Genomic DNA, 12,499 nt, shown 5'->3' with positions numbered 1-12,499 from the left:
CTCAGGGCCTTTGCACCTCTGTCCCCTTACCTGGACATCTTGTCTTGCCTCACTGTGTGGCTGGCTCCTGTTACCATGGGGGTCTTGGCTCCAACCACTGCTCAGGGTCATGTCTCCACCGCTCCTCTCTCCATCTGAACTCACCCTGCTCATTCCCATATTTGGGCCCCTGCAGCCGAAACCCCTGCTGAGCTTACACTGGAGGGAAGCTCCCCGAGGGCAGGGAGTTTCCCCACAGCTCCCTCTAGTGGCACAGAAGAGACAGCACACTAAATATGCGCCACCTGTCAGCACCCCTCTGTTCGGCACCCCTCCACACTAGCCTCCCTCCCCTGCTCTGTGTTCCTTCTCTTCCAGGCCCGACTTCTCCCCGCTGGCCTCTCGCCCACAGCCCCCCTCGGGCGGCCACACCTGACTCCATCTGTCCAGTTCCTCGCACTCCACCACGACTTGGGTGCTGGGAAGGCTCGCCAAACAGCGATGATTCAAGAGCAGAGGGCAGGGGCACACCAGGGCAGGGGATAGCACAGCCCGCTCTGGCTCCTTGGGGGACTCTGTTGGCATCAGAGAGCCCAGGGAGCACAGAGAGGGAGACAACAGGGTGGTCTGCAGGGAGACCAGACAGGCCTGGGCCTCAGTGTCTTCTGCCATTAAGCCCAACAACACAGCGGGCAGGTTGCGGGGGCTTGGAGATGCAGAAAGGCCCCCAGCAGGCTTGGTACTCCCGGGTGGCCTGGCTCTTGCTGTCACTGGTTGGTAGTAAACACTATCTTCCTTGGTCACTGCCACTCCCTCCGCCCGCACATGCCCTGGGCCTCCACCTCCATCCTGTCCACTGGAGGCCCTGTGATTGGCAGAAGAGAGGAGCGTGCTCAGGTGGCCTCCTCTTCCCAGAGACACCCTGGGGAGATGACAGGTGGGCCGCCTTTGAGGGCAATCGTCTCTAACAAAACTAACCAGAGAACTCTCACGTGTGCACACGCTCCTGTGCACCCGGTCCACCCATCTCCCCTCACCCTTGGTTACAAACTCGGTCCTCACTGGGGGCAGAGGGCGCCTTTCCATGGCCTTAGGCTGGCTGAGCAGATGATGCCACCCCATGCCACACCACCCCGAACTCCACCACGCCCCACCTCCTGAGCATCAGTCCTGTATAGATGGCCCCAGTGGAGCTGGCAGGCGCCCCTACACTATCTTGAGGTGAGGTCAGTTCCAGGTTATGTCATTTAATCCTTACGGTCACCTTAAAATACCGTCTCTACCTTCTAGTCCAAGTACTGAACTCCTGTGCCCACGGGGCCTGCTGCCAGTCGCCTGAGGAGCCCGGACCTTGGTGAGCGCGCTCCTCCCTATCTGCCAGCTGATCCACAAACAGTCCTTGCAAAGTGTCTCCATCCAGGTCCTCGGAGCCCTCGCGGCTGTCGGGGACTGGGCAGTACAAGGGTCGCCTGGGAGAGCAGAAGCATCTGGGGCCCGAAGATGGAGGTGAAGGGTGGATGGCGCCCAGGGTGAACTCACCGAGACCTTAGCACAACCAACTCAAGCTGTTGCTCCAGCCTGTCCCCACACAGCCGTGGGCCTCATGACCACTGGGTTGCCCAGCCCAGCCAGGCCCAGCCCCACTGTAACTAGAATACTCTGAGCAATGAAACCAAACAACTCCAGGGCAAGAAGTGGCCTCAAAGGTGAAAGCAATGGGCGAATGCGGATCCTCTTGGAGGGTTTTCTACTCTCCAGGCTGCCAGGCCCTCACGAGACAACTTATGATGTGCCCGACTGTCCTCTCGCAGAGCCGTACCCAACAGACACATTCCTAAAGCACTGAACTCAGTCTCAGGGGCCTGCCACCTGGGCAGAGAAGCACCTTTCCATGGCCACATTCCCGGCCACTCCATATCAGAGTGCCTACGGGCAGCGGCCAAGCTCAGGCCATGACCAACAAGGGTCCAAGCTCCTAGTCCGCCGGAAGCCGCAGATCCCGGCCTCCTCCTGCCTTGCTTTGCGGGAAAGCAAGTCCGCCTGCCACTGAGCGCAGGACAGAGGGTAACGGCTGCCAGCTCTCTCCCCTTCTTCCTGCCTATTCACACACACACTAAAAGTGAGTTATGACTCAAAAGCGAACGCTTACCGGGTGACACTTATGTGCTGGTCACTCCTTACTGGTCATTTAATCTGCCCCTTTCCTCTGGGACACCCTCAGTCCTTTGAACTTGGGACACAATGCCTCACTCAGTGACTAATTTTATTAATAAAAATGCTTCAAGTCATACCACTCAGTGATGGTGAACAGGTACCAGGGAGACTTTTTTAAGATTTTGCCAACTGTGACCGGTTGAGTGTGACAGAATCTAGATTCCCAGAGCCGAGACGTATCCCTCCAGGTCTTGGGCTAGTCCACAGAGAAGCAAAGGTCCAAAGCGGGCAATGCCAGGCTGCTAATCAGGAAGGGACTGGCAGCCAGATGGCGCAGCCTCCGCTCTCCCTGTTCAACAGAGAAAACAAACAGCTGGAGCCGTCACAGCTCTGGTGAGAGGCCGGGCGAGGGTGGACGAGACCTCTGGGACGCTCCTCCGGGATGGGAGCAGGAGCTGCGGATTTCTTGCTAACACTTCACCTTTTAAGTAGGAAGGCACTGTGTTTACTGAGCACCAGCTGTGGAAGGAAGGGAGGGAAGCACCTGGGAGGGCTGTGGCCCAGCACCCAGCTCCTGGTCTCCCCGCTCTGTGGCCATGTTTGGGACCAACTCTGCTGTCATCCCAAATCACCAATAACAGTCTCTTTAATGCGGCGAGGTATGAGGGACAGCCCTGTGAAAAGGGACAATCACCACCTGGAAATGGTAAGAACAGAATCCCACCTTCACCTGGAGCCAGTGAACTACGGTTTGTCCTTATAACCCAACACTGTGTGGCCACTGACAGGAGTGAGGTGGAGTCACCCGGACTGACACGGAGTAGCCCTCAGGACAGCAGATGAGGGCTGCAGCACCCTCCTGACTGCATGCCACCACAGAAAGAGCAGGCCAGGGCCGGGGCGGAGCTCTGGGGTAGCTTATCAAGCGCCAGGCCCTGGGCTGGAGCCCTAGCCCCAGGAGGAAAACACAAAAGGGCGTGTGCGGGGACAATGTTGTGCAGACAGGGTGACGAGGAACATGCAGGAAGCTGGCTGGGAAACTGGAGGCCGGGAGAGGGACAAGGGACTCCACTCTTTTATGCTTTGCAAAATGGCTTTCTTCAGCACAGGCAATATTACATATTTCTAAAACTTTTTTTTTTTAACAAGAAAAATGGGTGAGGACAATGGCCTCAAAATACTCTGATTTCATCCAAAAAGTCTACATCACCCATTTGGTTGACTGGTGGGGAAAAACCCAGCCACCCAGTGAACACAGCTGCTCCGAAGGACTTGGGCACAGAACCAGGAGACTCACTCACTCATGCAGGGTCACTGTGTTTCTCCTGCCTGCAGCTCCGCCTCTCGCGCCTCCTCCACCCCTTGCTTCAGCACGGGCAGGCCATTCACCTAGGAGCCACCTGGAACACACCAGAGGCCACTCTCCTATTTTCCCAGGAACTGATGCTGGTCACTCTGTGCTGGTCATTTAATCTGGAACGTGTGAAGGGAAGCAGGGCTGCTGGGCAAGACCTCTCCCAGGCAGCCGCCAACCTCGGAGGTCAAGTGGGCGCTCTCGGAGGAGCTTCAAGTCACGGAATTACACGTCTTTTGCCAAGTTCTCACAGGTCAGAAGCTCTGAGCCTTCAATTTCATTTTACACAGTTGATAATTTTTAAAGTCTATAAACTTTAATGACATGTCACTGAATCCTGATAGCACGTAACAGGTTTTCCGAAAAATTTCTTAACAGAACATCAGAGTATTGCAACACTTTATTAGAGTATTGGCTTTCAATTAGTAGCTGAAATAACAATCGCATGAAGCCAGATTAGGTGGACTGCAGAATACTCATACTCGATTTATTGACATTACTTAGCAATTTATTGGACAGAGGTCAAACTCTTTGTTTTTTATTAAGCACATTCCACAGTACAAAGCTGTCATGAATAATATCTGTACAATTTGTTTCAATAGCTGTTCAGACACAAATTTATTTCCAACAGATAATTGGCAAACATAATTAATTACAAGTTAGAATTAGACTATCCCAGTGCTTTAAAACATTAATATAGCAGTAATTTACAGTTGCTCAATTATGTTAGCAAAATAAAGTCCAGAGTACAGCTGGGGTTACTGCAGTAACCCCAGAGCCAGGACTCCTTGGGTGCCAAAGTCCCCTGCTATAATTTAGTAGGCACAGTTCAAAGGTTGTGTGCATATTCAAAGGCCATGATTTCCCAAGGAATGAGAGGAACTTCTATATTAAACATGCAAAAACAAAAACAAAAAAATATCCATTCATTCAGAAAATGTGCCTCTCCCTCCCGGGCTTCCACAGCCAGTCAGACCGCACGGCTGGGAGGCGAGAGGGGCCCAGGGTGAACCTGTCCTCACTGCCAAGCTCACGGCACCCACCTCATGAAGGGAGGGTTCCTTTTCACACTTTAAGACTCAACTTCTCAAAAACAAATTAATTTAGTAAAATGTGGGAAGGATATATTAAAAATATAAAAAAGGAAAAAGCGAAACTAAAAAGCAAATCCAACCCGATAAGCGAATCACAGACACATTGATCCCACACTGTTCTCCACGCAAGGCCAGAGCCCAGGGCCCTCCCTCAGGAGGAGGGTGTGCTTCCCGGGAAGAGGCTGCACTCACAGAAGTGGCTTATTGGTCCTTTCAAGTGGTATGGACATTCCTTGATCTTTGGAAATAAATGGCAAGGGGGCAAATCAAGACCTACTATCGAGGAGGGAAGAGGGTACCGGGATGCCAATGTCCACTCCCTGTGCTCAGAGTGACAGTGCCATTCTCAGTGGGCTCAGGGCCCTCACAGGCCTCAGGCTGCGTGTCGCTCTGGGGTGCCCTGCCCTCAAGGGGGGCCTCTGGACCAGCCTGCCTGTTCTGCAGGCTGCAGCGTGCCACAGGCCCTCAACGCCCTGGTGGGGCCAGGTGGCATGAACTCTGGAGCCAGGAGACCCAGTCCACGGAGCATCTTGTTCTTTCCTTCTCACGGTCGCTATCGCACAGAAGGACGGTGCTGACAGTGAAGCCAAATGAACACTATGGGACATGACCACGAGGACTCAGGAGCACTCATAAAGAAAAGAACAACGATGACGACAAGTTGTAAGGTACCTCTCTATTGCATATACTGCACAACAAATAAAACATCTGTATTCAACTTTAGAAGTTACATTTTAAAACAAGTTCCCATTAAAAACACACACCCCACACACACCAGGACAGTGTCGGATGAGAACAGCGCATGAATACTGCAGGAAGGTCCGGGCACTCTCACAACCCTGGCCTCGGGCTCCCAAGCCAGCCGTACGCAGCGGGCACCCTGCTTAGTGTCCCGGTGCAGGGCCAGCTCCAGCGACCTCGAGGTGAAATTGTTATATACATCATATCTACATGCGGATACGGCATCTTAAATTAGGAGGCAAGCACATGGACGAAGGCGTCACTCTACCAGATATCAGGAGATGCTGGGGACAGAACAGTTAATCAAAGAAAAGAGCTATATTACCTGTGGCGAGATAATATAACTGGCTTAGCAGTTCTTTAAATTAAAAGAAACTGGTACAGAAAGGAAGTATAATCCAAAACATATGATCAAAACAATCCAGAGAGATTTTTCCATTGTCCAACATTGTCCCTAATACAAGTCAGAATTCATGACTTGGCCAGTCACAAGGAGAACGCTAACTTCTGAAAAGGAAAGCCCTGGACCTTCTGGGTAGGTGTTTGGCACCCAAAACTTCACTGAAGAATGTTGTTTCTTAATATCAGACCAAAGTGCAAAGCATATAAATTAGAGCCAAGTCTTCTCTTGACGGTCGATTTACTTCTGGAAAACAGACTGCATGTTCCTCTTATATGAACAATTTACATTTGAAGCAGTAGGTTTTTTTCACTGATGGGGGTAGGGAATGGGCTTCTGTTCTACTGGAAGTTGGTGAAGTGAAGGACTCCTTCTCAAAGCAGAGCCGGAACCGGAGGTGGGAAATGTCGGACTTGGAGAGTGAGGCTGCTTTGCATCTACCCAGCGTCTAGAACCACTTCCAGCCTCGTGCCACTGTGAACGAACTCCCTTAGGCATCTGGTAGCCATGTAGCCAGTAGTTCAAGACTAGGAAACCCTGGGGAATAAAAACAGGAGCGTGGATGTTTCTTCTGGTTAGACAAGGACGCGCCCCAGCCCACCCCAGGCGCACGGGCGACACGCAGGGCTGCAGGCTGGGCAGGGAGCTGTAGTCCAGGTCTCGCGTGGACTTGATCTCACAACCCTAAGAGGGACAAACTGTTAATACCTGCTTTCCACATAAAAGAATCACAGAGTCAGAGAAGAAGCCTTGTGCTACTGTATATAGAGCTATCAGGAGTCACTATTTGTCTTTAAATGATTTGACACATAAATCTATTGCTACATTTCCTAGCACAGAGATATTCTTACCTGATATTTTAGGGGTGAATAGTTTACTGCAAGGGTAAATCATCATTAGGCTAGTATTTTTCATTATTCATAAATCACATGGTCTTCATTTTTCATGTTCAATAAAAGAAAAGAATTTGGAAAAGAGGACTGCCAAGGCTGTCAAAAGCAATTCCCTTTGAAGAGACAAACACATTTGGGGTTTCACTGGGATGTGGGGAGTAGTACCTACCTATAAGGCAGATGAGATTGAAAAGGCTCAAAACACAACTTACAATTGGGTACTGGAACAAGGCAATTGTTCTTAGGTTCCAAAAAAGAAAGTGGGAAATGGTCAGGAAGAAAAAAAGACCAGTCTCCTTTCCACCACAGCCAAAGAGAAGCAGCACCCCTACCCTGCCTCACCTCCCAACCAGAGGAACTCGGTTCCAGAGCCCTTGCAGTCATATGCAAAAGCTGTCGTTGGTGAAAATTTACTGTATTCTATTACATACACCAGAAAGGAAAAAATAAAAGGTATGGTATGGAAGTCTTGGATTTTTCTCACATGCCTCTTTAATAAACTGAGGGCAAGGACACAGAAACATACTCCTACGTTGTTCCATGAGACACCTGCTCCCTGAGTCTATTCCTCCCAGAAACCTAGCTACAGCTGGGACTATCCATATTCTATTTTATATGTTTCTCTTATAACCTATGTTCTTATATTCTCCTTTCCCCACTCTGCTCCCTGGTTTGGGAATTGAACCCAGAGGCACCTTAATACTGAGCTACATTCCCAGCGTTTTTCATTTTCTATTTTGAGACAGAATCTCACTAAGCTGCCCAGGCTGGCCTTGAACTTGTGATTCTCTTCCTCAGCCTCCCAAATAGTTGGAGCTATAGTGTGCGCCACTGCCCCCAACCTGTTCCCCTATGTCCTACTTTATGCAGAAAAATGAACGCTGTGGCAGCATGCAGCTAGAGCAGTGCCCAGCAGGACATGCACAGTTTTAAGACTTCCTTTTAGAAAAGAAAAAGAGTGGAATAAATCTAACAAAAGATGTAGAATACTTCAACATTAAAGGCTGCTTGAGAGATGAATACCTAAATAAGAGATCGACCATTTTTATGGATTGAAATACCACATTAATGCACTGAAGACTCAATATTTGTTAAAATGGAAATTCTCTCCAAAATGATCTCTTTCAATAGAGTCTTAATCATAATCCCAACAACCATCTTCTTAGACTATGACTTAAAAAACAAACTAAAAAACCTAAAGGATCGAGGATAGTCAAAACACATTCACAAAAACGATGGATGATTTATTACAAAGACAGTATAGAATTGGTGAAAGGATAGTCACATGGATCATGAATTCAATTGTAGACAAAACACCTACATTTAAGTTGTTGATTTTTTTTAAACAAAGGTGCTAATAAGGCAATTCATTGCAGAAAAGAAGATTTTTAAATAGTGACACCACTAAATTAACTGTATAAAAAAGAACGGCATTCTTATACCACACACAAAAATTAAGTCTAAATGGATCAAAGACCTAAATGCAAAAGCTAAAAATATAAAACTTCTACAACTACACTAGTTCAAAGACAGCAGTCACTAACCATGTGTGGCTATTGAAATTTCAGCTTACATAAAATAAAATGAAATACAAATTAAGAATTCAGTTCCTATTGGGTATGATGATGCACGCCTGTAATCCCAGCTACTTAGAGACTGAGGTAGGAGGATAACAAATTCCAGGCCAGCCTGGTCAACAGTGAGACCCCCATTTCCTTCCCGCAAAAAGAAAAAAAAAAAAAAAAAAATCAGTTCCTAAAGTTACTTTGGCCACATTTCAAGAGCTCAATAGTCACATAGAGCTAATGACTCCTCCAGTCAACAGGAAAACTCTGGAAAATGAGTAACCTGACAGAAAACAGGTCAGTAGGTCAATGTCTGTCCAGACTGCAGGGGGGTGGGCTGACTTTGGGGGTGACACAAATACTCTTATCTTGATCATGGAGGCAAATACAGGGGTATATGCTCTGTAAAAACTTAAACAGTACATTTTAAATGGATACCATCTATTTTATACAATCACACCTCAATATTGTTGTTTAAAATTTTCAAACCACAGGCACAGCACAGGCAAGGGGGACAAAGCAAAGGAATACAAACACATCTAGGTGCCTGTCGAGGACTGTAGCTGTCTAGTGTCTGTCTGTGCTAGCTCAGAAACTAATTTCCATGTTTGACTGAATTAAGATTTATATTTGTTGAGGGTGACTGCACAAACACACTGTGGTTTCACATACATTTACTAATTTATGGCCAAATTCTTGTGTGGCCCAGGAGAAAAAGCACACGTATCATACTGGCCTTGAAAGCCACTTGTCCAACAAACACCAATGACAGTTAAGAACAGTGAACTAGGTACTGGCACTCTGTGATAAGGAACTCCAGATCTTGTGAGGAAGATGGGCACACAAACCATTTCAATATCAAATAATAAATTAACCACAGGAAAGTCTACCCTTCCCTAATAGCAAGGGGGGGAGGTGGTCATGTCTGACTGCTAAAGGGTGTTCAGGGCAATGAAGGAGAATTCAAGTGGCTGAGTCCTGGGTTTGGGGATGGAGTAAGGAGAGAAAGGCGAGAGGGAGGAGGGTTGCCAGGGAGGAAAGAAGGTGACAGGTGGCCAGAGGTCACAACTCCTCTAAGTGCATCCAAGCAATTAAAGCTGGGTGCTGAGGCGCAAGGAAGCCAGCAGAGCCGGAGCGCAAAGGAGCTCACCAGAGGCAGGCGGAGGGCAGGCTGATGGGGGTGGGGAAGAGCAGGAAGGTGGCCAGGGTCATCTGGGCCACTCCTCTTCGCTGTTGTTTTCCTCGGGTTTCTTGGGGGGGGGGGGGCTGGGGGCTGGGTGGAAGCAATCATTCCAGAGACCCTTGCCCCCCCCCCCCCCGCTGCAATCCCCTACTTGAAGAGTCTGTTCAATGAAGACAACCCAACCACTCTGCAATGTGAGTTTTCAACAGACTTGGGAAAGCAGCAATGGGCCAGAGAAAGTGGCAAGGGATGAGGTCACTATCACAGGGACAGTACCAACATACAGGAGGCCAGGAATGGTGAACGTTTGCATATTGGCTTACAGGTCATTCCCAATTGACTCCACACACGAGGAGGATTCCAGGGCCCCAAATGACTCAGAGTCATGACAGGTTGGTGTCATGACCCTCAGTCATTTGGGGCCCCAGAATACTTCCAAAAGCAGCACCTGGCCACTCCCTACTAATCAAACTGATAGGGCATGAAGGAAAGGTATCCTCACCATCCCCGATGAGACCCTTGGCTTACCACCCTCAAACGGCACTGGTAAGGCCAGAGGGAGGCAAGTTTTCTTAAAGGGCCACATGGCAAATATTTTAGATGCCACTGGCCATAAGGTATGTGTCACAAGTACTCAATTCTGCTACTGAAGCATAAAATCAGCCACAGGCAATATAGAAAGGAATAGGAATGGCCGTGTTTCAATAAAACTTCATTTATGAACAATGAAATTTGAATTTCATGATTTTTCACATCGTATGATTTTTCACATCATTCTTCTTTTTTTAGTTTTTTTATAAGCATTTGAAAGTATAAAAACTATTCTTAGTCTGCAGTGGCAGGAAAAAAAAATCAAGGCAGTAGGTCAAATTTGGCACTGGGCTCCTCTGTGGACTCCCTGGAGGAGATCTATTAATTGGATCCTAGAATCTTGAGGAGGATCTGAAAAGATGGCAACTTGTTGAATAGATACCACAGGTTCCCAGTCTTTTCTCTCCCCCACAAATTTCACAATTCTCCACATGGACTTTCTTTGAACTTTTCTTTTGGTGGGGAGCAGTGCTGAAAGGGCTCTGGCCAGAAGCCATCCGTGGGGGTGGGCAAGGGCATGGGTGGCAAAGGTGGATGAAGGGCGGTGAGTGTCCACGGAGAAAGGGTGGATGGAAGATGGTACAGGAGGGAGGAAGCGGGGCCAGGGGCAAGTGCAGTAAGGAGACCAGAGGGGGCTGATAAGAGAAAAGAGATCTGAAGTGGGTAAGGGGAGGGCCAGACTAGAAGCAGAGATGGCTGCCAGGAATGGGGGGCAGCATCTGTGGGCAGGAGCAGAGGCAGAGAGCCTGGGTTTGGAATGAGCTTATAAGCTAGGTCAGGACCAGGCCAACAGCATGAGCTGGCTATACATCTGGGCAGGGTGAAGCCTAAGGCCTAAGGATGAAGGGGGTGCAGGAGGGCGCCCTTGGGCTGGGGCCCTACAGAGAGACCCACAGCAGCATCTAGAAAGCCTGTGACAGGGAGTAGCTGACCTGTGCTGCCTGAGAGCCAGGAAGCTGTAGGCCAGAGTGGACGCCTGCACTCACCACTGGCCACAGCCTACCACGCTGCACCAGGTGCATTCTGCACCAAACTCTGCACCTTTAACAGTCAGCGAGCACAAGAAAAGACATAGGAATTAAAAGCTACGAAGAATTAAGTAGTGCTTTTAAATAAGCAGGAATGTCGTTAACCACAGTCCTTATACAGGAGTATGAACAGGAGCAAATATGTACCAAATCTACAGAGTGGAAGGTGGACAGAACTCATTGGCTCCTGCAGAATCCTGAGAGTTGGGCATATTGTTCTAGAAGGCCATGAGCGCCTAGGACCCGGAATTGAGTCTCCCAAACTGCACACCCTTGGCCACCAAAACCTTCCATCACTAAGGGTTGCAATGGCTGAAAGTCTTCCTATAGCGGAGACAAGGACTGCTTCTCGGAGCGCCTGCTGTGTCTCAGGTATGAAGAGAGGGCTTCAGGGCTTCTCTTAGCAAACACCTGACTTTGATTCATTCTTGAGGGACTGAGTATTTTGTTGATGGTGGTTGTTTTTGTTTTGTTTTAAAATAATAGAACTTAAGGATATGAAAGAAAAAGCAGATTCTTGTACCCCAAAATAAAATTAAAGAAACTTCACTGGTGCCAAATAGAAATAACTGGGGAAATCATTAAGAAAAAATGATTTTTTAAAAAACAGGAACCACATTCAATCATCTGTCAATATGAAAACTCATCACATGCAGGAAGCCTTGTTTTGATGTGCCTGTAAGATCTAGACTTACACTAGAATTCTGCAAAAGCTGGTGATCATACAGAGCTACCTTGGTTCACATCCCCAAGAGACCAAATCCAATCAGCAAAATGAAGCATGCTGGGGGCGGGGGGTGACTCACCTGAAATGGGTAAAGGTGCAGACTGTTATCTGGAGATGTATGTGTAGGTTCTGGAGGGAGAACGGGTCTCATTCTGGGCACTGGGAGGCACGTTTAAGAAATCCCAAATCAAAATAGTGTCATCGTGGGAGCTACTGATGATTTGAAACTCATCAAACTGTAGCCGAAACACACGTCCAGAATGTTCCTACAAAAGACAACAGTGATGAAGCAGTGGTATCTGGAAAGCTCCTAGCCATCTCAGTGAGAGTCAGTGCAGGCTGAGGAGCTGTGCTTTGCCCTTCACCCAAGAACAAACTCTTTTTCCTTCCAGGTCTTTTCTTTCATTAAACTTTGTATCCTAGATCCTGGACCATTAATATGTCAAAGAAGAAAAATTATGACCAAGAACACCTATCTCAAGCTTCAGCTGACATCAAAATTGGCTGGTGAAACATCAGAAGGATTCTCATTAAAATCAAGAAGAAAACAAGAAAGGCCCTCACTACAGTTCTACACATTCTACTCAATGCAAGAAGTGAAGAATTGGAAATAAAAGGCAAAGCTACTGAAAATAAGAAAAATCTATCAATATTTTCAGATTTCTATCCCCTCAAAAATACAACACAATCAACTAGGCCATTGGAAATAATTGGCTTAGTAAAGTTGCTCAATTAGATTAACATATAAAATATTTTCTTACTCAACCTTAAACAAGAAATTCTGTCATTT

At 48.0% G+C, this 12,499-nt stretch overlaps 1 protein-coding gene across 6 annotated transcripts in view; it reads right to left on the bottom strand.

The window, feature by feature from the left end:
• Window positions 1-3,781: 3,781 nt before the first annotated feature.
• Window positions 3,782-12,499, bottom strand: part of Fbxw11 (F-box and WD repeat domain containing 11) — a 122,937-nt gene continuing 114,219 nt past the window's right edge. For all 6 annotated transcript variants that reach the window (XM_076856346.1, XM_076856342.1, XM_076856343.1 and 3 more), the window contains 2 exons: window positions 11,789-11,975; window positions 3,782-6,259 (listed from right to left, as the gene is read on the bottom strand). In XM_076856346.1, the coding sequence (XP_076712461.1) occupies window positions 11,814-11,975 (162 nt within the window). In that variant the 3' untranslated portion in view covers window positions 3,782-6,259; window positions 11,789-11,813. The remainder of the gene's footprint in view (window positions 6,260-11,788; window positions 11,976-12,499) is intronic.

This window comes from Callospermophilus lateralis, chromosome 5, assembly GCF_048772815.1.
Source record: "Callospermophilus lateralis isolate mCalLat2 chromosome 5, mCalLat2.hap1, whole genome shotgun sequence".
Lineage (NCBI taxonomy): Eukaryota > Metazoa > Chordata > Mammalia > Rodentia > Sciuridae > Callospermophilus > Callospermophilus lateralis.
This window is presented reverse-complemented; position numbering and strand designations above follow the sequence as displayed.